Source organism: Thunnus albacares, chromosome 12 (assembly GCF_914725855.1).
Source record: "Thunnus albacares chromosome 12, fThuAlb1.1, whole genome shotgun sequence".
Taxonomy (NCBI): domain Eukaryota; kingdom Metazoa; phylum Chordata; class Actinopteri; order Scombriformes; family Scombridae; genus Thunnus; species Thunnus albacares.
The window spans coordinates 29,558,835-29,585,827 of record NC_058117.1 but is presented as its reverse complement, the minus strand read 5'-3'; the positions used below and the strand labels follow the sequence as shown (position 1 = coordinate 29,585,827).

At 39.9% G+C, this 26,993-nt stretch overlaps 1 protein-coding gene across 2 annotated transcripts in view; it reads right to left on the bottom strand.

The window, feature by feature from the left end:
• The window catches only part of efr3a (EFR3 homolog A (S. cerevisiae)), a 156,020-nt gene extending 137,000 nt beyond the window's left edge, over positions 1–19,020 (bottom strand). The window contains exons 1-2 of one of the 2 annotated variants that reach the window (XM_044367676.1): positions 18,854–19,020; positions 18,460–18,586 (exon numbers count right to left, since the gene is read on the bottom strand). In XM_044367676.1, coding sequence (XP_044223611.1) covers positions 18,460–18,469 — 10 coding nt within the window. In that variant the 5' untranslated portion in view covers positions 18,470–18,586; positions 18,854–19,020. The remainder of the gene's footprint in view (positions 1–18,459; positions 18,587–18,853) is intronic. The other variant, XM_044367677.1, reaches the window with a different exon arrangement.
• Between the last annotated feature and the right edge of the window lie 7,973 nt (positions 19,021–26,993).

The window sequence follows — 26,993 nt, the reverse complement described above, 5'->3', positions numbered from 1 at the left end:
TGATAAAACCAAGTTACTCCAGGAAAACACTTCATTTTTGCAGGATAGACAGATATAAGAGACGCTGAGTTACAGAAGCTAGTGGAACAGAGGCTAGACAGGAAGTGATGTCATGACCTCAGCTCTCTAAACGTTCTCATTTTTATTTAGTTTAAATCTCATATATCAAAGAGCAGTTCAGCTCTTATTTGAATCCTGTTTGATCATTTTCTTTAGAGCGCTAAAAACAAAGCTGCCCAATCAACCAATCACAGACTGAGGTATGAAGTGGGGGCGGAGCCAAACAACACACACACACACACACACACACACACACACACACACACACACACACACACACACACACACACAACACAGAATAATACAAACCAGTTCATTCACACACAGCTGTGGTGTGCAGCAGTCAGCTGTTACTGATTCAAGCAGACATCATTTTCTGCTGTAAGTCTGCGATTTTAAATATTCATGATTGAAAAGCTGAGATTAAAAACATCCCTCACCCATCCGTCCGTCTCGTTTAAGTAATGTGTGGCTCTGGCTTGTCTGAACTGAGCTCACCATGGAAATAAAAAAACAGTGGAGAAGACGAGAGAGGAGCTGAACAGTTTACTGTTATTATTATTATTATTATTATTATTATTATTATATACTGTATGAGCTTAACACTAAAATTACAAAGATAAGCACAGTCTAGAGGCTCTTTCCTGCTCTCTGATCAATACTAAACTCCAGTTACTCAATATTTCTGACAGCAGAAAACAAATAAATCTGTTGCTGCTGCTGCAGATCTAACAGACTGTTGAGAAGAATGTTTTTAACGTTAACACAGTCAAAGCAGACCTTCAGCCTTTCTTTAACTTTATATGAACAAATGAACAGAACTTGCACTTAAAGGGGACATATTAACATTTCCAGCTCTATATTTATATTCTGGGGCTCTACTGTAATATATTTACATGATTTACAGTTAAAAACTCTTTATTTATCTTATACTGACCCTTTATGCAGCCCCTCAGTTCAGCCTCTGTCTGAAACAGGCCGTTTTAGGCTCCTGTCTCTTTAAGAGAGTCCCCGCCCTCCTGATGAGCCCACTCTGCTCTGATTGGTCAGCACTTGGACAGTAGCAGGATTTCACTTCTTTTTCTCGTTCTTTACTCCAAACATCAACTTCTCAAATACATCCGTACATGTTTGAGCTAGAATCTGATCTGAAATATGAGAGTGGACGACGTGAACAACCTCAGAACGGACGGCCGTTTGTGAGCATGTGCAAACAATATGATGTCATGACAAGGAGGAAGTAGAGGTAACTGCGTAAACGAAGCGTTCAGAGCAGGTTGGAGCCCTGATTTTTACATACGTTCACCTCATGTTTAACATCCAACATCATAACAGGATAAAAATAACAGAAAATCACAAAAAACACGATACGTCCCCTTTAATAACAACTGGATAAAGATAAAAGCAGCGAGTTTTAGGAGGTTTTTGTTTGTTATTTAACTTGTTTACCTCTTAGAGAGTTGAACAGATTTGTTAAGATGTGCTTATAAGACATATATTTAAGAGAATTTGTGGCATTCACCAATTTTCTTGTAATTATTTTCTCTTCGCTAGGACCTAAACTTCAGTTCAGACTTGTTTTATGAGTCATGAACATGAACAGTCTGACTTTTATCACAGGAAAAAAAAAACACTAACTTGACCTGAAATCATAATAAGTTTTAATCTAAATGAAGTTTAAATATGATACTGAAATAAAACATGTAACTAAAACAAACTTAATGTAACATATCATCATCATCATCATCATCATCATCATCATGGCTGCCAGTTTACTGATGATGTTTATGTCAGTAATGATAGTAAACAGCTGTTTCAGTGTGTTTCTGCTCCATGTTGTGTTACAGCTGACAGTGTGACATCACCTGCTGTAGACTATAATACTCTCTCTAATATCTCTGTAACTGTCACATGACCTCCTCTTACATTAGTCACGGAGCGCTTTGCTTTAGAAAGACGTTTTAGCTTCTAACTTCATGTCAAAGTGTTTCCTCTTTATTTCTGTCACAGCTGCTGCTCTGATGGATTCATATTTTATAATAGTTTCAGCTCCTCTAATCCGACGACTGACACTGATGAATGTGTCCAACCTCAAACTCTTCTTCTGAGTCTTTGGGAACATTTTTGTGAATGAAACTCGCCCACAAACGGAGCGGAACAAGTCGCCTTACATGGAGATTTTAAGGGCATCGATGATGTTAATGATAAAATCTTTTTAAACCACAGATGTTTTACTCTGTAGAGTCCTTGTATGTTGCATTAAGGCCCCATTTCCACCTGCTGTTAACAAGTGATCAGTGTTTTTCCACACAGTACAGATTGCGACCCTGATCACCTCTAAATGTGGTCTGGCTGATCCGATCTCAGTCTGAGTGCATTAATGTGTTTTTCCTTCTCCAGATACAGATGTCATTCGATCTTTTATATCGACTATGATGTCATGGAGTGAACCTGCCTCACTGAAAGTCACCTGAGATTAAAAAAAAACCTACAAATCAAAGCTTGCAGTCAGCTAAATGTCTGGAGACGTACGTGAAATGTCAGCGAAAAGTCTGAAAATGTTAATGTACGGAGCAGGTCTGGAGAAAAAAAACAAAAAAAGGAACAAGTAGAAGAAGAAGGAGATGTAGACGGAGGAATTTCTGCAAACTCAGAACAAAATTCACATTACATCTGCTGACAGAGAGGCTTCAGACCGGTCAGAAGAGTTCATCTGATGCTACAGAAGCCACAACCACAAAAAACATATTTGCTCAGTTTCTTGTTAAATCTTTGTGGTTTAATTTGCTTTTTTTCTGATCTTATAAAACAATATTTCTCGTGTTATTATGACACTTTTTTCCTGTTATTACCAGAAACCAAATTATTCAGTTTTTACAAGAAAATGTTCTTGTTAAATCACAAAACGTTCTCATTATTTTGCTGCCGTATGATGCAGATTTCTGTTCATGTTCATATCTTAAATGACACCGACTGCATTTTACTGTGTGTGTGTGTGTGTGTGTGTGTGTGTGTGTGTGTGTGTGTGTGTGTGTGTGTGTGTGAGTGTGTGTGAGCAGCTACTCTATAAAAAGGTCAAGGAGGAAAGTAATTTTAGTGATGAGCCACATTTGGACACTTCATCCATAGAAAGTAGGTTAATTGTAATTATAACTTCAGCTTCTTGTTAATTTTGATCTGTAACGACCAAACGGGTGATTTTTTTCCCCCCTGAGCTCGGCCTTAATTTCACACTCTGATGACATTTCTAGAGTCATTAGGAAAGAAACTTTCACTCTCGTTTGTGGTGATGAGCTGCAGTTATACGACTGTGCGACCAATACGGCACAATTTCATGGTCTGTAGAAGAAGACAGACCAATATGGCAGCCTCTGGGTTACATTAGACAAAGCTTCCTTAAACATTTCTCTAGATTGTCTTCAGATTCTGGACGCTTTCATCCAAATCATCAACATATCAGATAAAATACAAAACAGAGAAAAATGGGTTTCTCTTCAGCTTGGATTGGAGGAGATGAACACGAAGAGCAAGAGACCTTATTTAACATTTAACCTGATTATTAAAACCATATCTGTCTTGAGATTATCAGGGCTGTAGTGGTAAATAAAAGGTCCTGTCTGCAGGGACGTTATGGACGGACGGACGGATGGAGCATCAGTCTCTATCTATAAAACACAGTCTGTATGGTCTTTATTATAGATCAATGTTTGGAATATGATGAAATAAGTTAGTTATGTTCTTCTTCTTGTTCCTACAGTTGGATGTTTGAGCTTCACTGTGCAGAGTTTGACACTCACAGCTAGTTTGGAGCCAATCGTGGTCCAGCATTCAATTTACACAAGTGTGATGTAGAAACTTGAAGCCTCCAGTGAACAAACACTGAGAATAGACTTTACAGTGAAGGAGGAGACGTCTGGTGTCCTGCAGTTAAACTTCTGAAATGAAGAATATTTGCACATTCATAGACTCCTCACGATCCTTCTGACTTTTTGGGTTTTAACCAGGAGGTGTCAGAAAAGTTACCGCAGGGATAACTGGCTTGTGGCGGCCAAACGTTCATAGCGACGTCGCCGTTTGATCCTTCGATGTCAGATCTTCCTGTCATTGTCATAACTAACAGGGAACGTGCGCTGGGTTTAGACCATCGTGAGACAGGTTAGTTTTATCCTACTGATGATGTGTTGTTGCATCACAGGAATGTTTAATGACAGAGAAGGAGTAGATGCAGGATTTTAATGTTAATTCTTTGTGCACAATATCAGACAAACATTATTGTTCCAAGAAGAGTATTTTTATGTCTTCATACCTGTCTGGAGGGGATCTTAAAAGTCAACAGCTTGACTTGTGGATGACAAATCAACATTATGAGTTTCATAATAACTGAAACTATTTGTCAGTTTTAGTGCTGCGTGCAGAACAATTACTGAGCTCAACAACCATTTAATATGTATAATAATGTATAATTTTGGACCTGTGATGATCTTGAATGATAGAAACAAAGAAGCAAAGCTGATCATATTCAGCTGAGGTTTAACTGTTAATACACGCTGATACTTTTTCTTCAGTATCTTCAGCTGCTGTGTGTTTGCTACTGTGAGCACTGTGTGTATGTAGAGAGATATATGTGTGTGTGTGTGTATGTAGAGAGATATATGTGTGTGTGTGTGTGTGTGTGTGTGTTTATCTTACAGTCAGATATTCTGACAGGATGACATCTGTGCTCTTTGTGCACTTGTATATGATGCATTTATGATGTGTGCTGAAAGTGTGTTTGTCTGTGTATATTTATGTGTACATGTGTTTGTATATTTGTGAGGAGCAATGTAAGTTTTTTTCATGTTAAAGGCACATTATGCAGGTTTTGTTGGTTGCAGTTTATAAACACAACATTTAAAGTTGGACACACACAGACAGAGCAGACAGAGCAGACAGAGCAGACAGAGCAGACAGAGTCCACAGCTGACAGGATGAAACAGACTTTACTCGAGTCGACTGCGACTGCTCGCTACTGTAAGAGCAACAAAATCCATCAGTAAGGGATTATTTATTATTTATCCAACGACTGTTGAACAAGCAGAACATCGATGCTGTGGACGCCATTTTTGTAGCTTCCTCTCGGACGCGTTCTTATGATCTGGCACACGGTTACTATGTTTTTACAGAGTCCCGACCTCACAACCTGCACAGTGTTTGTGAGTGACTGGAGGCGACACACCCACCACCCGAAAGCAGCAACAAGTCTATACATTGTTTTTAGGAAAATCTTGCATAGTGCACATTTAAGATTGTGCATTTTCACCCAGTCCTCACTCTAGAGGGTTAAACCTGCAGTGTGGAACTTTTACAGAGTTTTTAAATCTCATGTCAGGCGTGACATTCCCACGCTGGCCATTTGGCCGTTAATCACGTGGCTCTTCTAGACTTCATAAATGTTATTGGACCAAATGGATCAAATTCTGATAGTGAAACAAGCAAGTTTCCATAGTTTTACAGATGCAACAGTAGGTTAAGGCCAGTGGTGTGTGGGTCATGGACTGGTGGACCGTCAAAAAATACGTTTTTACTGGCCGTCTCTGTGCACCCATCATAGCACATGAGAGCTGCTGCACGCCTGCAATCACAGCCGAGTGTCTCCCTTTACTCCCACTGCCAGGAGTGGGAGACAAGAATCCTGCACTCCAGCTTTAAGGCCTCAAGGTCAACATTAAGTTTAGACATTTAGCTCCCAAACACCATGCATGTCAATGAAGGTCCTCACTAGTATGTACGTGTGTGTGTGTGTGTGTGTGTGTGTGTGTGTGTGTGTGTGTGTGTGTGTGTCTCGCAGCGAGGTAGCAGGGTGGGTGGGTGGGACTTAATTGAGCATGAAAGACAACAGATGACCTCTGGGGCTTCAGCACTGCTGCCAATCAAACATCTGCCAGCCGGAGGCTCAAGGACAACAGCGAACCACCCAAACACACACACACGCACACACACACACACACACACACACACACACACACGCCCACGCACGCGCACACGCACGCACACACACACACACACAGTCCTTCATGCTCAGATTCACCTGAGAACACAGTCCGTACACACATATGTACAGTATGCATGTAGAGAATAATTAATAATGTCCAAAGTTACAATAAAAACCAATCAGGGCCTCGTTTCCCAGAAGCATCATTTGTCTAACATGATCATAAAATCCATCTTGTGAACCACGTTTCCCATAAGCATCATTACTGAAGAACTGACGGTAGATTAACAAGAGTCTCCTGCCCACTCACACCAGGCTGACAGCAACTCAAGTCTTTTATCATGAACACTGATTGTTAAGTGACATTTGATTGATTTAAATAAGAGAATAAAATAAAACTGAACAGACTCGCTCTTAATCAGCACGTTTCTGTCTGTTACACTCTTACATACAGCAGGTCTGATGCAGGAACGATGACAGAATGACCTTCACAATACATGACGTGCATATTCATCAAACCGTTAGGAGCAGCAGCTTAATCAATCACAGTTTACTGTTATAAACTTTACTTCCACCCAGAAACATGAATATTATAACGATTATACATTGTTTACTTCACATTAAAGCTTTGTTTTCATACCGAACGATTCAACCACTCAACAACATACACTTTAAGTGTACACTCAGCATCGTCTTCATCAGCGCTGACGGCCGACATTAAGAAGCTTTTAACGGTGTGAGGATGATGCTCTCGCTCTTGAGTGCTGCTTCGGGAAACGCTCTTTGAAAACCCTCGACTTCTAAGATCAGTCGTTAAGGGGAAGCAGATTTTCTCATCTTTTACAGCTGTTGGACAAAAATAAACTGACTGTCTGCACAGTCGGGATGTTTTCATTAATAAAAACTCATATAATAATAATAGCTGCACATAATCTAAAACTAAGAACATTAATTAAAAACTGTATTTGGGAGCGTCCTGCTGGTCTGGAGGTTCAGGACATTGATCATGTGATCACTAAGGGTCTGCTCTGAGTGCCCTTCATTTCCTGTCAGCTTTCTACCATCTATCTAATGAAAAAAGGCAACGATACCACAATATATATATAAATATATTTCTTTAAAACTGTATTTACTGATTTTAAGAGACTCTGAGTACAAACAACAGGATTTATGTTCATTCTAAACATCAATGACCTTGTGTATAAGCCAGCTACAGCACTGAAACTACTAACAATCATGTTTATTATCAATTAAACTGACGATTACTGATTATTACTTTATTGTTTTATTGAACCAACAGTCCAGAATCCAAAGATAATGTTAATAATGTCTTGTTGTTGTTGTTTACTGTGATTGTGATGTCTATATTACTTGTTGTCTGTATGAGTTGATCTGGTGGCAAATGAGTTTCCTGATTAGGGATTAATAAAGCTGTCTGATCTAATCTGATCTAATCTAAAGATAATCAGTCTACTATCATGTATGACAAGGAGAAGCATAAAAGTCATCACCTTTAAGAAGCTGGGACTAGTAAATATTTGGCATTTATGCTTGAAAAACAACAAAATAGTTGGCGATCAGGTTTGTGTCGACTGACTAATCGATCAATCGTTGCAGCTCTACACATTCTTCATTCATAAAAACAACAAGCAGAGCAACAAATCAGCAGCATCATACTGTGGCCCATCCCTCACTTGTTATGATAACATGAAATCTTTTTGCCACGGCAGCGATTGGCCTCCGGGCCCGCCAGTCAAGCAGAACCGGGCGGCTGATTGGACGGCGGGGGGGGGGGACGAACGAGTGGGCTCGATAGTTCATACAGGGAACAGATCAATGGCGGCCGCCGTGCAGGCTCGTTCACCGAGACGCAGAGCTGGACTGTGTTAGCCTCCCTTACTCCGTCACTGTCACACACACACACACACACACACACACACACACACACACACACACACTACGGGATACGACAGCCACACACAAATTTTAGAAAAAACAGCCCCCTACCCGACTCGTTGTTCTCTGAATCCATCTTGATGGAGGCGAAGCGGAGGACGGCCTGCCAGGTGGACCTCGACGCCACAGTCTCTCTCTCTCTCTCTCTCTCTCTCTGTGTTTCCACCCTCTCTTTCTCTCCCTCTCTCTCTCTCCCCCTCACACACTGACTCTCATCTCTGACCTTGCAGTGTTTGTGTTTCCCCTCGCCGGCAGCAGCAGCAGCAGCAGCAGATCTGCTGAAGGCTGCAGGTGAAGCTGCAACGCTGCAGAGTCGAGTCCAAAACGGCTAAAATGCTCAAACCCCCCCCCCCCCCCCCCCCCCCCCCCCCGGTACCGATCCACCCCCCACCCACCCCCGAGGGATGAGGAGGAAACATGCACGCTGAAGAGATGACATTAGCGATGTGTGTGTGTGTGTGTGTGCTGAAGGTGTTTTAATCATCCTGATTGGACTGTAATTATGCAGATTTACTGAGAGAGAGACTGCAGTTGAAGGAATTTAGCATTTCCAAATGTGGACGTGTGTGTGTGCACAAGTGTGTGTGTGTGTGTGTGTGTGTGTGGGTTAGTGTCTCTGTGATTGTGTAACTAGGCAAGTTTTTTTCAGTGTGTGCACATTTTTTTTTTACGTGTGTGTTTGAGTGTTTAACTGCTATCAGTGTGAGGACCAGCAGGATATTCTGGAGAGCAAGGACACTTTTGTAAAATAAGGTAGTTTTTTTGGAAATTGAGGAGATTTTTTATTAAAAGTATGTAAAGTAAGGAAGTTTTTGTGTATTTTTTTTTTAAAGATAGCAAGAGGAAAGTGAGGACAGTTGTGGAAAGCAAGGATATTTGGGAGAGTGAGAATATTTTTGTAAAGTGAAGACATGTTTTTGGAAAGTATGACATTTTTTGTACTTTTTTGGATAGTGAGAACATTTTTTGCAAAGTTAGGACACTTAAGTAAGGAGATTTTAAGAAGCCTCACGTCTTCAAAAGGTGCGTTTGAGAGGTGATTTTAGGGTTAAGCTTATTAGATTCAGAGGCTAAGGAACACGTCATGTTGGTTGAGAGTCCTCACTAGTATATAATACAAGCGAGTGTGTGTAACAGTCACAGATGGCTGCAGCAGATACCGTCATGCAACACACTAGTCAGACAGCTCAGACACTAATTTTAGTCTGTCAGAGCTGAAAACACACCGAACAAAACATAAAATCACAGAGATGATCGATATTTCCTCAAAAAACATCCAACTGAAATGTTCTTTTTCCTGAACTACAACATACTTTTCATGACAATGCTTCAAATAATGCTTTTCAGTGAACCAAACCTGGGAAAGTTCCTGATGAGGAAACACTCCATGTGTCTATTATCAGACGCCAGGAAGCAAACAAAGTGCATATTGAACCATATTTTGTTGTTTAATTTGGAGAAAATCAACTTGCGAGGTGTCAAAATACCAGCAGAATGGTAAATGGTAAAGCACTTTTTACACTACGAGTCACATTGAGCCGTTCACACACATTCACATGCAGATGGTACAGCCGTCAGGAGCAATTTAGGGTTCAGTATCTTGCTCAAGGACACTTGAGAAGCCGGAGGAGCCGGGAATCGAACCACCGATCTCCCGACCACCCTGCTCTACCTCTGAGTCACTTCATAAGAAACACTGTTTTCCTCTTGAAGTAAATTTGGCTTCACTCGACCTACATGTCACTGATAAACTAGCACATTTTAGCCAAACAGAAAGACTGACATGCATTCACAGACATAACACTGTCAATAATTATACATACGTCAGAGTTTCTGTTTTATTTCATCACTTTGCTAACAATAAAATAAATGACTGAGCTCCGGGTCTCCCTCCCTCTCCTCCTCCTCTGCCTCCAGTCAGTGTGTTCAGACATTTTTTTTTTTTTTTTTTTTCCATAAACAGCATTTCACATCCAAAAAAGGACAGACTGCAGAGCCGGAGGGATCGCACAGCGAGCGCCTGGACTGCTACTGTGTTAATCACATGTGCTCTGAAAATAAATACATGAGACGCCGAATGTAGACGAGGGAGAAACAAGGACGTGACATTCAGAGCAAACACGGAGCAAACACTCGCTCTTCATCATCACGAACCCTGCTCTCTGCTTTTATAACGGATCATTTAGGAGCAAAAAAAACTTCTATTTTCATTCAGTACACTGCGTGTTTTAATTCTAATATAACAGCAGAAAGGTGTCGACTGAAGTAAACAAGTCATTTCCATTTTACATGCTGGTGTGCTATGATGCTCAACATCTCTGTACCGAAAACCTGTCTGATGTCGATAGACACAAGCAAACATCCGGATACGAAAACAGGCCGAGGGAAAAGTGTAAAATCCTCTCAAAAAGTGCAGGAAAGCAGCGAGCCGAGCGTTACACAACAAGGAGACAAAGATAAAAGCTTCCCTCTCTGCAAAGATGCGACCGCGGAGGAAACAGAGGGAGGCGCATCTCCTTTGAAGTTATATTTAGGCCAAATCCTCCTTTGCAGAACAAACCGTCTTCCACTATGCATACAAATCACAGCCAACAACTGAGGGAGGAACCGTCCTGAGAGCACAGGAACCGACTGCACACGCATACAATTAGCCGGCGGAGCATCAAAACAACACAGGCCAGCCGGGTTTGATTGACTTTGATTCCTTCTGCATCCCAAACGCTCCTGCTCCACCTGGGATACAGATGCACGATGATGGGTGACGAGAGGTTCTCATCGGACACAACTTTGAAGATCTGAACACACAGAGAGACCTTGCTGCAGGTGGTCCTGATCCGTTTAGACACATTTACAACAAACTGGAAACCATTTCAAATACACATAGAAGACGATTTTAAAGTCCAACTGCAGTATTTCTGTCTGCTACAGTGACATATCTGCTCTGTAAATCACTTCCTGTGTTCTCCTTTGAGATATTAAAAGGGAGAAATTGATGTTTTGAATTAGTGTCATGATGATGCTGGACAGCTGGAGTCCTTATTTCCATACAGCAAGTCAACTGTTGCATAAAGCGATAACGTGTCGTTTATCACAGGCAGAGCAGACGGTCACACTGAGCCTGATTGCATCCTGCTCCGCAACACAAGAGCCACACACTCTGAACAACGACCAACGTTAGCTTCCCTGCTAAAGTCTCCTTCTTATCTAACTTACAAACATGAACACACGTCTTGTCCTGCAGCTTAGCTTGTTGAATGAGCCACCAGACAAACATTCACCAGGCTAGATAGCTAATTAGCTGTTTTAGCTGCAGCACATTAGCCTGTAAACATAACTGCAGATGTCACTTCAGATCTGTTAGATGCTGGTTTGGTCGTTGCTCTTTAAAATCCCTGTTAGCGACACACTATCTGTCCATGACTTGTAGCTACAGCAGTTTGTTTACTTCGTCTCCGTTCATATGATGTCACCGGTAGCCTGCCAGGTGCTGTCAATCAAACACAGACACCTACACGCCCCTCCCATTATTTTTGACAGCATAAAAAGGACTAAATGTGATACAAGTTGAACTTTAATGGAAACAAACCTGATTAACCTGATAACAATGTTGGGAATGTTTCACCAGTGTGACCAGTCATCACATGAGTAACAACATTATAATTACAATACCACATCATGTCAATAAACATTTCAGTGTTCTGACAACGTGACAGCTGTCTTCCAAACGTGAACATTAGTCACAGTGTTATAAAGATTAAAGAGGGACGACACGTGTTTTATTCTGAGCTGACGGTTTTTTTTATGATTGCTTTTTTTCATTACTTCCTTGTTGTAAGTAGGGATGTTCCAGTCAAGTTTTTCAGGCCCAGTTTCTGATACAAGTCCTTTCATTTTGGGTATTCTGCTGTTACAGTGTATTTACATAGCAGAGAGATATGCAGGATCCTGGTTCAAAAGTCATAAACCGATAAGCTTAAATGACTAATCTGATATGAACAAGACTTTAACTGGAGGATGTGACTCATGAAGTTGACGTGATGCAATCCTTTGGAGAGAAGACCTCTCACTCTGTTGGAATTGTAGGAACTACAGAAACACTCAAGACTGAACTGATGACGATGATGATGATGATCTTTGGCTGAGAGCAGACAGTGACTTGCAGAGAGCAAATAAACCTGACAAACAACCACTTTTAATTGTTGCATGTAATCAAATTACTCACGGGATTAAAATTAATTAGCTAAAGCTGATGTGACCTGCCGCTGTCAACATTTGTCATTTTAAGTGTCGGCTTCATTTTAGCTGATACGGATCCTTTAAAATATGCGCCCGGATTTGCCCCGATACAGATCAGAGCAGCTCGGGACACGTCTAGTTCTCTAGAGTCACTCCGGCTGACTGTTTAACTCAAAGTGCTGCTAATGAGAATGTATTTCTTAGATGTTCTCAGATGAAACAGAGAAGTGGGTGACTGCGGTGAAAAGCTGATCATTTGGGGCCACAGCTGTCACATTTTGTAAGAACTGTAAAAGACACTTTAACCGCCTGTTACACAATTCTGCAGAGAAACTGTTTCCGGACGGAGGTGAAGACGACTCGATGTGTCGCTTACACGCAGGTCTCAACGACAATAAAAGTATTTCCCAGCAGGCATCCATCCATATATCTCTGCATATCTAACCATGTGGTTATGTGACTGTTCATTCAGGCTGAGAGCAGCAGCAGCAGCAGCAGCAGCAGCAGCAGCAGCAGAGTGTGAGTGACGGCGGGTTTGTCCTACATAATGACTTAATTGAGGTGGTTAACACTTTGAGGATAATGAGAGCCTCTAGACCACAACAGACCCAGGAGTGAGAGCTACGAAATGGAGCAGCACACACACACACATACACACACACACACACACACACGCACACACATATACACATAAAGAGGAAATCAGTGTTGATTATTAATAGCAGCAGCACTAAACGCAGCACTCAGCCAGAGCAGCACGGGTCCGTCTACTTCCTGTTGCTGTGTCAATCAAACACACACACGCCACAAAATTGTAATTCATCACCGCAAATGGACGTTATCTGTCCATCTGATGTGTCCAACACACACACACACACACTTTCAGGCAATGATTACAAGCTATGACAGCACTAAAGCTAACGCAGCATTTGTCCACTTCCCTTTCACTTACACAGATACACCGACATTAGTGCTTCAGTGAGTGTAAATTCAACACTGAGCATCATCCGCACTCTCATGTGAAAACCTTGTATCTCAGCTTAGCTTCCCAGTTTAGCTTGATGCACATGGATGTTTTTATATCATCCACCAGTTGTTGAAGTTGAACTGGACAACATATCAAATTAACTCCATTAATTCAATTTTCTGTTTTTGCACAATGTGTAAAATGTCTAAATCGTGAAAAATGAGTTATTATAATATGCACAAAAACTTTATTTTTAGTCAAAACTTAACGTAGATGATAGCCGCTACGTTAGCCGCTACATTAGCCGCTTTGAGTCACGTAAACTGTGTCGCATCTACGAGAAGGACAGGATGAAAATGACTCCTCACACTGATGTGAGCTCTCGCTTTGTGTTAGCTGACGAAATATCATCTCTGGTTATGAGAGTTGAAGCACTGGGAGTCAACTGAACAGTTCCCAGTTTGTCTCTAGCTGCCAGGTAGCTAACGCTAACTAGCAGCAGTCTGCAGATATCAGGCTGGTGTCTTGTAAAGAAACACAAACGGCAGCAGCTGCTCCGTCTGTGCTGAAAGTGATTATTAAACTGGACGTCTGAGCTCTATTAGGACAGTCCACAGATGTACTGGATCTTTTATTATTCTTGCTCAACTGTCTAAAGAATTTAGTTTAAAACCAACAATGAACTGATCTACTAACAAGTATTGTGTGTGTATCTAAAGCCTAATATATCTTATTCCTCTGTGCTGTAGACCTCCGTTGTTGTCCAAAAACTATAAAAAACACTTTGTTGTTTTTTTTTAAATGGCTCCAAAGACTAGTTGAGTTAAGACAGATGCCACTGAGCATGTGCGGAGACGCGGTTCAGTCTATAGCTTTGCTAGCTTGTTGTGCTACATATCACAACCTCTCATCTTTATACTGAAGTTATTTACAATATAGAAAGAAATACATAGTCGAGAGGTTGTGATATGAAGCACAAGAAGTTAGTGAAGCTGTAAACAGAACCGCTTTTCTTTGGAGCCTTTCTGAATGAATTAAAGTGACCGTAATCTTCATAATGAAGGAACATGTCATCCGGTGCAGCTCACTGATGTGTTTTTAATAGTTTTTAGATGACAACGGAGGAATAAGATATATCAGACTCTGGATACACACACAATACTTGTTAGTAGGATCAATTCAATTCAGTAGAGAAGCTGAAGCCAATGACTTTTTGGCATTTTTGCTTGAAAAATGACTAAAACGATTTATTGATTATCAAAACAGTTCTGGTTTCCAGCTCTACGAAGTGCTGCTTATTTTATTTATTGAATCAAATACCAACCTAACTCCCCCACACTCCCTACTCTCTGCTGTGTATTTATCCACGTCACTAATTCAAACAAACATACACACTGTTTATGTATGTGTGTGTGGGCCAGAGCAGCAGATCGGGGGCGGGGGGGGGCAGCATGTATGATACACGCCACCCTGATCTGCCGCTCTGGCCCATCAACGATCGATGTTAAAGGCGTCACATTACCGCTAATGTAATCAGCAATTTACCACTGGGAGTAATTGCAGAGCAGACACGAGGCCTGCAGGAATGTCCTTGAAGCTGCAGACACATGAGCGGTCTGAAAATACCGCCTCCACCTCACACACCACCCGCCAGACGGACGGACAGACAGACAGCTCCGAAAACTGTCTGAGGGGAACTTTTGAGGCCACAGACTGTGATTTTCTCAGACTACTTTCTACGTCTGAGCAGCCAAATGGGTTTTCAGAATGAAAACGAGTCTCCAGTAAACAGCAGCTGGTTACCTGCCAGAGCAGCTGCTGGAGGAGAAGAAGAAGAAGAAGAAGAAGAAGAGGAAAGGCGAGGGCGCCAAAAGTCCAACTTTCCTAAAATAGAAACACAGTCAGACGTGACAGCACACACACACACACACACACACACACACTCTCTGAGGCCGTTTATTTACGCTCCACCGGGGACACGTTGAAGCTGAAATAGGTCAAAGTCAGGACGGAGGAGTGATGGAGGCAGCTGAGGGATTTAGTAACATGTTTGATCATCGTTGTATTAACAGGATCCAGCAGCTGAAGAAGTCTCGGAGGCTCAAAGACGATGTGAAACATGTTGAATCGTGGGTAAAGATGAAGACTTCCCTGCACGTAGCCTTCACCAGACCGTCAACAAAAAACCTCTCTCTGATGGGAATCCTGACTATTTTCCCTCCATTTATTAACTACCTGCATCTTAATCCAGTCAAACCAGTGCTCGGATTTAAAATTCAAAGATTGGTTTGATTGGTTTTAGTGTGAGATAATCCTGACTGGTCACCGTCTGTGGCAGTTATGTGACTGGGCAGGATTATCTCACAGTGGCAGTAAAGCAGAGCTGCAATGATTAGTCGATTAAACAATTAGTCGACGTAGAAAAAAATCAATTAATTATTCATTTAAGTCATTTTTCAGGCAAATTGCCAAACATTTAATGCTTCTAGTTTCACAAATATAAGAATGTTCTGCCTTTTATCGTCTTAACGTCACAGTAAACTTCATATTTTGGACTCTTAATCAGACAAAACATCATCTTGAGCTCAAGGAAACTGATGAGTGTTTCTCCGTTTACCGATGAAGACGAGCTTAAATGTCCTAAATGTCACAGCACAGCTGGTGTAACATGTATTTATGTTTATTTATATCAGACGATGTCGCGATTAGAATTAAAATGTTTATTCAAGCTACTCAAACGTGAGAAACTGCTGCTTTTCTTCGCCTCATGTGATAATAAAAGACTTCTGGTTATAGAAAACAAGCAGTTACTGTACGTAACGTCGACTTTGTCTTCAAGGAATTGAGACGTTTTAATCGTTTGTCAAGTTAAAAAATAATTTCTCTTGTTTAAGCTATTGAGATGTGATGATTATCTGCTTTTATGTGTCTTAACGTTGTAGTAAATTTATCTTTTTGGGGGGTTTTGGACTGTTAGTTGGACATCATGACATCACCTCGGGCTCTAGGAAGTTGCGATCAGCATTTAAGTGTTTTCTGATGATATATGAGCCAAATGATGAACTGAAAAATGATCTGCAGATTAATAAAATGCTCTGCTGAGCTGAAATCTGATTCAGTGAACAAGCAAAAAAAACAAAGTGTCCTGTCTTCCTGTAAAGTGACCTGTTTGTCAAATCCCTCCTCGACTCCTCGACTCCTCTGCAGAGTTCAATCAGCTGATGTTCCTTCTCTGAATTCCATGATATTCCAGGAATTCCATAACCTGTGAAACCGACATCCGTCCCTCGCTATGATAAGACAAAGCTCAGGTTATAGTCAGAGCCCTGCAGACTACAGTAGCCTATATGTGCTGTGTAAACGGCTGTGTGTAAGTTAAGGATTAAATAAAGGTCAGTCAAGCTGCAGAACATGCAGAATGTCAACAGCTGCTCCAGCTCAGTTAATATTTAATTCAATATGTTCACCTGATAGTTTTTACATGCAAACTGATCCTAAATGTTGCACAAAATGAAAGGAAGAAAAAGAAAAAGTCAGTTTTCTTGACAAAATACGATAAAACGGAGGATTACGTCTCAATGTTTTGTTCCAAAATCATGAAAAAGAATAAATATTTTAAGACAAAATGTTTATTTCTGGTTCACAGTCACTAAACGCAGCTTTAATAATCTGTGTGTTTCTGGTCTTCACACTGTTTTCCACTAAATGTGAACGCACGTCTGATGGTTCACTTCCTTCAGTGTCTGTAGATACGTTAGCTGGAGCTCGTCTGCAGTCGGAGAGCACTCTAGTTGAATTTAATTATAATTATTTTTTTCCATAACGTTACTTTTTAAATTACTTTAATCATAATTAATTCAACTACATCTCTGAACTGTTTCAACTGATGTTTTTTTGTGTTTTGTTTTCATTTGTTTTGTGTTTTTTTTTTTTTTTTTTTTAGAGCTGCAACAATTAACTGATTAATAGATCGAAAACAGATAGAAATTCAATAATTCAATAGAAAATGAATCTGCAACTACTTTTCAGAACTGATTCATCGTTTCAGCCATTTTTTCAAGCAATAACTGCAAACATCTACTGGTTCCAGTTTCACAAATGTGACAATTTGTGTTTTTCTTTGTCATATATGACAGTAAAGTGAATATCTGAAGGTTCTGATAAAACACTAAAGACATCAGTCACATTGTGAACGCTAGTCTTTCATCTTTCATTAATGGAGATAACTTCAGATTAACTGTCTGTTTATTGCTCTCCGCTAGTTGCTTTTATTAAGATGAATGTTTACATACTTACTGTATACAGAATATACATTTATATACAGCTGCATTCACACATCTTTCATTTCAATAATGAAGAGAGCCTCATTTAAATGTGAACACTACATGGTTTTGTTTTGTGTTTCCTGCATGTTTGTGGACAAATGTCACTATTATCCTTTTTTTTTGGACATTGATATGATGCCAAATCAAGGGACTGCCCCCTTGAACATTTATGACTGTGTTGTGACTTTGATCACTTTACTATTCAATGATCACTTGATAAAAGGAAATAAAAAGTTCAACAACAACAACAAAAAAACCCCAGATACGTTACACTCTCTCCTTGCAGTTGTCCTTACTGAAGGTGAGAGTAGGACGCCTCATAAACAAGTCTTAAGTCTGACACTGAGGTATGTTATGTTGGAGTATTTTTGGGGTATTTTTAGTCCAAAGATAACTTTCAGTGAGACTCCTCTGAGTGATTCTGAGAAGTTGATCCTCTCTTTAATTTGCTCTTATTGAATTTTGACCTGTGAAGCTTCTCTAATGTCCAGCAAGTTTGAGAGAGTGGGTGAGACTGAGCTCTAGATATATCAAATTTTATTATATCACACTTTATGTAACTGCAAAGTAAAAAAAAATACAAATAAAAAAAGTACAAGCAGCAAAGAGGGGAAAGGTGCTGCTCAGCTGGAGGAGTAATGACAGTAAAGTTTTATGATAAGAGGTTGTAAAGTAGTGTCCGAGTCTACAGGGGACACAGAGACACAGTAGTAGGCTTCAAATCCCGCACACAGGCTGTGACAGTGAACGCATCACTGCACTTTTTTTAAACTTCAGTCTTCACGTCGTTGTTGTAATTAGCTGAAACCGTGACATTAAACGCAACACATACACACTGAAGCCTGCTGTTATTTTCAACATGTTGTCAACACATACCTTCATTGTCACTGTCACACACACACACATTCACACACACACACACACACACACATAACTTAGCTTACCGGCTGGCATCCTGCTGCTAATGTACCGTAGTTCCTCTGTCTCCGGGGTCAGTTAGCCTCCATATAGCTTCTCCTACAGTCTCACCTCACCTGGCATCGGAATGACGTCTCTGTGGCAATAAATCACCTGTTTATGAGTTCACACGGACACACGGCAGCCGGTTGTACAGTGACACACACACACACAGAGAGAGAGAGAGAGAGAGAGAGAGAGAGCCTCATTAACAGGCTAAAGCTGTCCGCTGTGACACTAACGGACAATCCTGCCTGGAGGAATTAGCCGCTATAAGCTAGTAACGGCTCAGTCAAGTCCGAACACGGCGGCGGGGTTTACAGCACACACAGGAGGCATTAAAGAGAGACGTTTTCTGGGGGGATAAACCGGCGGACATACCTGTAGATAAACAGCAGCAGTACACAGGTTAACTCCTACACATTACTACAGTCCTTCCTGCTTTACGGTGACAGACAACACGGAAGTGTATGTGCTGCTTCTGCTTCTGCTGCTGTTGCTGCGGCGGCGGAGAAGCTCCAGAAACTCCCCCGCTCCGGTGCAACATATGCGGCCTGAACGCAACGCTCACTCAGGGGCAGTGATGGAGGAAATATTCAGATCCTTTATTTCAATAAAAGTACCAATATAGCAATGTATAAATACTCTATTATAAGTAAAAGTCCTGCATGAGAAATCCTACAGTAAAAGCACATACATGAGCTTGATGTAGTTAAAGTATTGCAGTAAAAGTACATAAGTATTATGAACTTGATGTAGTTAAAGTATTGCAGTAAAAGTACATAAGTATTATGAGCTTGATGTAGTTAAAGTATTGCAGTAAAAGTAGTGGTTTGGTCCCTCTGACTGATATGTTATTATATATGACATCATTAGATTATTAATAGTGAAGCATCAGTGTTAGAGCAGCATGTTACTGTTGTAGCTGCTGGAGGTGGAGCTAGTTTACACTACTTTATATACAGTTAGCTAGTTTAGTCCAGTGGTTCCCAACCTAGGGGTCGGGCCCCTCCAAAGGGTCAGCAGATAAATCTGAGGGGTGGTGAGATGATTAATGGGAGAGGAAAGAAGAAAAAACAAAGTTCTGATACACAAATCTGTTTTCAGTTTTTTGGACTTTTTCTCTAATCTTTGATTTTTGCTGAAATATTGGATCATTTGAACATTTATTGAAATGAAAGCATGTGAGAAGTTTAGAGGGAAAAATCACTATTTGGTGGAGCTGTTAACAACTCATAGACATGTGAAATGTGACCCCGACTACACACTGCTTTTTGTAAGACGTCAAAAGCCAAAAAGGTTGGAAACCACTGGTTTCATCTTTAACAATGTGTTGTATTTTAAAAGCTTGTTATATTATCCATTGTGTCAAATCTTCATCTGAAAAGAGTGGAGTGGAAGTATAAAGTAGCATCAAATGGAAATACTCAAGTATTTCAAGCACAAGTACCTCAAAATTGTATTTAAACTTAGTTACTTTCCACCACTGTTCAGTGAGGAGCACTGAGGAGCGGAGAGGCAGCTGATTATAGCCGCCTGTGTTGAGGTGTGCGGCCCGACAGTGTGATCAGACTGACTGTGACTCTGTGGACATCTCAGGATGTGTTTAACAGTTGTGGAAGAAGTTTTCAGATCCTTCATTTAAACTCTCCCTCCACGCAAAAAATATGTTTTTCTTCTTGTTTCTCACCGTTTGATGTTTGAGCTTCACTGTGCAGAATGATGTATATATGCAGAGTTTGACACCAGAAGACTGTTTTCACATTCATCTGCTGAAAGTTTCTCTGAGCTCATTGAGGAGCGGGTCCAATATTCAACTTACACAAGTGTGATGTGGAATAGCTCCACAAAAAAACAATATGCACAAAAATATATACAAAAGCGTGTAAAGAGGAAGACAGCAGGGTTATTCTGACCACCATCGGGCTTGTAGGCCGTCATCAAGTATGGTAAAATACTGAAGAGGCGTCTCTATTTGTCCTATAACAGGTGCAATATTGTTAACCAGAGACCAACAGCATAAATACCAGAGAAGAAGAAAACAAGACAGAAAAATACTACTACTGACAGATAGTGGGTTTCAGATGTCACAGAAAGGGGCGACATAGAGTGTAAACCCAGAATAATTCACGTTTCAGAAGAAGATTGTTGACGTCTGATAGCATATCTGTGTTCTGAGATTCTGTTTTTGAGAGGTCTAGATGTCTTTTCATATGCAAATGTCCACAGCGGCATTTTAGCATATATATATATCACACTGTTGGTTTCACATGAGATGATGCCTTTAATAACGAACACTTTCCCTGTGCGAGGCTGATAGATTGTGGTTGTGGTTTTGCAACTGAAATTACACTGTTGACAGTTCCCACATTTGTAATTGCATAGTGCACCAGGACTCAAACACATGTTTAGGGTTGGTGGGGGGGTTAGGTCGACAATCCGCCCTCACAGACATGTTTCTGAGGTTTGAGGGTCTTTTAAAAAACGATCTGTGGTGGGTTGGGGGAGTACTGAATGGTGCAGGTTATCCTGTTGTTCATGGTTTTAGTCCCGGTGGTGTTCAAACACTCCCGTATATATATTTAAGATGGCGTCGTGCTTTGTCACTCGAGTCTGATGACGAGCGGCCGTGCTCGTAACGTCACCTTGGTGCAATAAATTATGAGTGGACATCAGAGCCCTGCAGTGTGTGAGCTGTTTTATCTGCTCATTGTGAGGCGAGGGCAACAGAGAATTCACCTCCTCTGCAAACTAAATCCCTTCTCTGTCAGTCCCGTCATCCTTTGTCTTTTATTGAGAGTTTATTTTATCTGCTGGTTTTACAGCCTCACAGTAAATGACAGAAACAGCATGAACAGCTTGTTAAAATCTGCTCAAAGATCACCGGAGTGAAACAAAGAGATCTGAATTATTTTTTACAACCATTAAAACCTCCAGAAAGCAGCAAATATTTTGGCTTCTTCTTGTTCTTGCAAGTGAAAACTAGTTTTTTTACCATTGTCATTACTGGTGAATGTTTTATCTTTTAAGTTTATTATCAATATTATTTATAGACATTTAGTTCATTTTTTACTATATATTGTATTATTTATTTGTTTGTTTGTATGTTACTGTGTTTTGTGTACAAGCTGCTCCTAGTGAGATTAATAAAGTTGTTTGTATTTAATATCAGAACTTTGATTTTCTTCTTTCCTCTCCCATTAATCATCTCACCACCCCTCAGATTTATCTGGTGACCCTTTGGAGGGGCCCGACCCCTAGGTTGGGAACCACTGGACTAAACTAGCTAACTGTATATAAAGTAGTTTATAGTGAAATTAATCGTTACTTGCAGCCCTATACATATACAAATAAAGTTTGATTGATTGAAAACATTTACCCATTCATGTTTTTATATGAGTTTTCTTCACTTGTCACGTGTGTAATTCACATGTTGTAATTTCATGTTATGCACATGTGATATACAGATCTGCACATTAATTTCACATTTAATATCATATTTGAAATAACATTACACATGAAAGAATGTGATTATCATTAAGGCTGCAAATGCCCAACTTTGACTGTATTGGCTGCAATGGAGGGTGAATATTTATGATTATTATTATAATTATACATAAAACACATATTCATGAATTATAATATAGTAAAGACACTTTTTATTCATTCCTAATTATTAATACCCAAATTACCAATAAAACCCAAACATATTTCATATTTAAGGCACAGTTACATTAAAGTACAGTTTGTATCCTGTGTGATGCTTCAGTTTTATGCATCACACTACGTGTGTGTGTGTGTGTGTGCGTGTGTGTGCTTGTGTATGTGTGTGTGTGTGTGTGTGTGTGTGTGTTTTTTCATGTCCATGTTTTATTTTGGTTTGAATCTGTGTGTACTTGTGTTTGTTTGTTCAACTAGAAACACACACTGATGCCCTGTGATTGGAAATGGAAAAGTAATTATTCTAGCAATGTGTTATCAGCCTTTTTCTTTCCTACAATAAATATCACACTACAAGACTGCAAATTGCCACATCGCCCTGTTTACAGTTTGTGAAAATTTTAATTAATTGGAAATATTCATTGAGAACCAGACAAAGCGTCCTGTTGCTGGGCTGCATGCGGGGCAGTTTTGTTTGTCCTGGATTATGCATCAACACTGATTCTGGAAATAAATGTTGCTGTTATTTATTTATTTATTTATTTATTAACCAGTGCAGTGCCCGTTCAAAATGTGCCTGTTCGTTACAGGCTGATTGCTTGGCTTCTGGTCTTACTGTTTGATGAACAACTTGACACTTGACACTGTGCCTCCTTGGGTCCTGAGTGATACACCTGCCATAGCTGCATCCTCTAGTAATGCTCGAGTATGCACGTTATTTGGCTGCAAAAGCTCATGCAAACATTTTATGGCTTCATTCGATGTCTATGGATAAGCCCCAGATTTTACAAACCTCAAATGATGTCATAAAACCAAAGCACAGCCGACCCTCTGGCATGTTCACAACTGGCTGCTGTCACTGCTAACAGCTAGCTATTTGGGACCAGGCTATGTTTGAGTTTAGCGAAACAAAATGCAAAAACTTATTGAATGGTGATGCTCAGGTTACAATTAGAGATGGACATTTCAAGCCAAAATAGTATTCAAATTAATAGCAAACGTGATATAATCAACTGGCTGCTGTTATTGCTAACAGCTAGCTATTGGGGACCAGGCTATTTAGCGATTTGGGACTAGGCTATTTCTGGGGAAAAAAAAGATCTCAAGTGCTCACACTCAACACTACACTTCCTTGAGTCCTCAGAAATACACCTGCCAAGTGTGAAGTCGATCAGATGAACGGTTGTTGAGAAAATCAAAGGACATACATACATAGAGACAGACGGAGACTCCTTCCATTTTAGTTAGATTGGCTGCTATCAATTATTTTATATATTTTCTCTAAAATGTCAAAAATACATAAGTTTCTTGTTTTGTCTGAAGATTCAGTTCATACCAAACTATGAAAAACAGCCCAAGAACAAAAATACATGGACAGGCTGTCCACATACTTTTGGCCATGTATAGTTTTAGTCACTTTGATACAATACTGAGCTACAGTAGCACAGTAATTTAGTGACTCTTTATTATGTTCAGGGATTCATCATCAAGCATTAACTGTTTTTCTAAGAACATTATTATTATTATTATTTCTCATGCACACATTCATCATGTGTATAATGAACACAAAAAACACATGTAGGCTAGTTAGTCTAATGAGGGAAACAAACATTAATGGACCTGCGTCACCGCTAATGACGGCACCAGAGAATATGTTGTCATTAAGATCACTGATGAGTCCCAAAGTGTCCAACAGAAGGTAATTATCCAGAACTTTACTAAAAATACCTCTCAGAGCTGCTGATATTTAAATGTGTGTGAAAGTGTGCAGCATGGTTGTGCTTTTTAAGCTTTTAAGGACCTTTGCTTTGCCGTCCAATGGACTTAGAGGAGATTAAAGGCTTTGGCCCCACAGATGGCGAGCCAAGCGTCTGTTAATATGACTGACAGCAGCCAGTGGCACCCTCCTTGCCCGACAGGAAAATAAATGAAAAAGATCCTGTTTTGTGTAATTACTCTAATGCAGGGATGTCCACATGTCACAGCTGTACAGCGCCGCGACTGAGGTGGATCCAAACAACGGGCTTAAAACAAAGCTGGAAGGAGGAGCGAGTTGTCATTACTGACCAAACATCAACAGATTTAGCAGTCAGGCGGCTTTGAGCGACGCTTCACTGTCGACTGCACAAAGCAACGTTAATGTTATTTAACCAGGAGGTGTGTTTTACTGTGGAAACAGGATGTAGGAGGCGGGACTGAACACAGGGAGGCGTCATACAAAGTTTAAACCAGTTACAGTAAGGCCCCTTTACACAGTCTACAAACCAAACAACAGTAACTAAGAACATTTACTCAAATACTGCACTTAAATACAAATTTGAGGTACTTTACTTGAGTATTTTATGCTTCTTTGCACTTCTGCTCCACTACTTTTATTTGCCACTTATATCTTATTAGTCATCCAGTGATGGTTACTGGTTGTCTTGTAAAGCAGAGATGTGAAATGGTTGTGGATCCGCCTCATTCAGTTGCAATATTTTCTCCTTCTTATTGTCAGGAATAACTTGCAGGGCAACATGAATACAGTCAAACAAAACTGTTAAAGATCTTTAACCCATAAGAACCCACCAACCCTTTCAATGTTCTGGAAAATTCCTCATACAGCTTTATCCTTGATCTCATGAAGTTCCTAAGTGACATCTACTGAACATCCTGGTGCAGTCATGTGACTATGTGTGAATCTGTGTACTAGGGGTGTGCCCGAATATAAATACGTTATTCAGCAAAGCACAAATAATGGGTTTTTTACAGATATTTGTTTCAAACAAATATTTTAAAAATTATTTGTTTTTGGGAAGAAAAAAAAAAAAAACATGTTAAATACCAGCGCACAGATCGGTTACATCACTATCTCAGTGTCTCTCCTCTGCTCCGCTGTGACGTCTATCAGCAGGTCTCAACGAGGGGAGTCACATCCACCTGCTACATGACGCACATTTCCTTATTTGGACATCATTCCCGGAGTTGGGGGTGTTCTCCAGAGATAAAGCTGAACTACTGACACAAGCTTCATGAACACTTATTGTAACACTTTAATTTTCTAATATTAAAAGTGTAATAAAAACAAAAACAGGATTTTTAAACCTCTTTACACTTTTATTCGAATACAAATACAAATAATTTTGCTGCCTCAACAAATACAGATACAAATACAAATAATGGACCCTCTGCACATCCCTACTCCCTTCATCACTTCCAAAATGGCGACGTGTCTGGTCAGCAAATGTGACAGAACTACCTCATTTTAAAAAGCTTGTTTTTTGTTACTAAAGGTAGGTTTGCTTTAATAAGACGTCCTGTATTACATTTAACCGGTTCTGACCACATTTATTGAACTAATTGATATAAAACAAGTTAAACATGTTATGACATATATGTTACATCGCAGATCTTTGACACTAAGGGGTAGAATTAAAAAAAAAAAAAAATCAGAAATGTGTTCCTTGTGGTCCATTTGGTCTGTTTTATATTCTCCATAATTTTCCTTTAAGGAGAAATATGGTTCTTATGGGTTAAGGATCATTGGAAGGACTTTGACTTGGGGAATTATTTATTTGAAAAGATCCGATTGAAGAATCCTGATTTGTTTTGGTTGAATGAAGCTGATATGTTGAGTTGGCTTTTTAATGTTTGGTGATATTTATATAAACTGCATCCATCATAACTGGACATTTCTGTCATGTAAACTGAATGTTTTGAAATGTAATCCTCTTGAATTGTGGCCATCCTGGTTGTTGTCTTGTATCTGTGCTGCAGGACACTCAAATAAACAAATCAATCAATCAAAAATACACTTACGGAGGCAATTAGGTCATAAACATAGAAGCCAAAGCAGCTTGGTAACAGCTTGGTTTGGTGTGAACATCAACATAAGCATTGTGAGACTGTGAATTCATGACACAAAGCTTCTATATTCTGTATGTTTTTGTATTTATATCATAGCGCTACAAATCTGACAGCCTCAACCTGATATCATACCATCTGACACAGACTGCAACCGAGACTTTATTACACACATCTTGCACAGTGTGACATCATATGATAAAGTTACAGCCTTGTTGCAGGTGGTACTTGCGTCTGAATAATTTATTATGAACAACCTTTTCAAAACACCCTCATATAGGTAAGTTTAAGAATCTTCCCTTAAAGAATAGGTTCACAGTTTAGCGAGTGTGTCTTAAACCAGCAGTCAGGTGTCCATATGAGCAGTGAAAGAGGTTTTACTCGCTGTAATCATTCCTCCTGTTCATACTGGATATTAAAAGATCCTTCAAATGTGTTTTCAATGGAAGTGATGGAGGCCGAAATCCACAGTGTGTCCACACAGTCATTTAAAAGTCTGTGTGAAGCTTATATGAGTCTTCAGCAGTCTGAGTTATTCATATCAAGTGGATATCTGACACATTTACAGTCTTTTTAGCATCAAATTCCCTCTTTGTGTTTCCTCGGACAGTGTTTCCCTGTTGAGCTGCAGGTGGAAGTATAGTAACAAAAAGAACGTTGAAAGATATCTACTTGATTTGACTCATTTGGACGCTGAAGCTTCATATTAGCTTCAGATAAACTTTGAAATGATGACATGAATAAAACCTCTTTCAGTGTTCATATGGGCTGACTGCTGTTATAAGACACCCTTTAATTAAATACATTAAATCATGTTATAAAACCTTTTCAATGTGTCTCAAGTTTTACAGAAAAAACAAGAAAACTGCCTTGTTTTATGTCTCAGTCAGCTATTAATGTGATGTTATGTTAAATGTTTATTTTATGTGTCTGTATAATATACTTGGTGCTTGTGAAATCATCATGTGTAGGAATTATTTAAATTATTTGGGTCTTTTAGGATTTTCTTTATTAAATC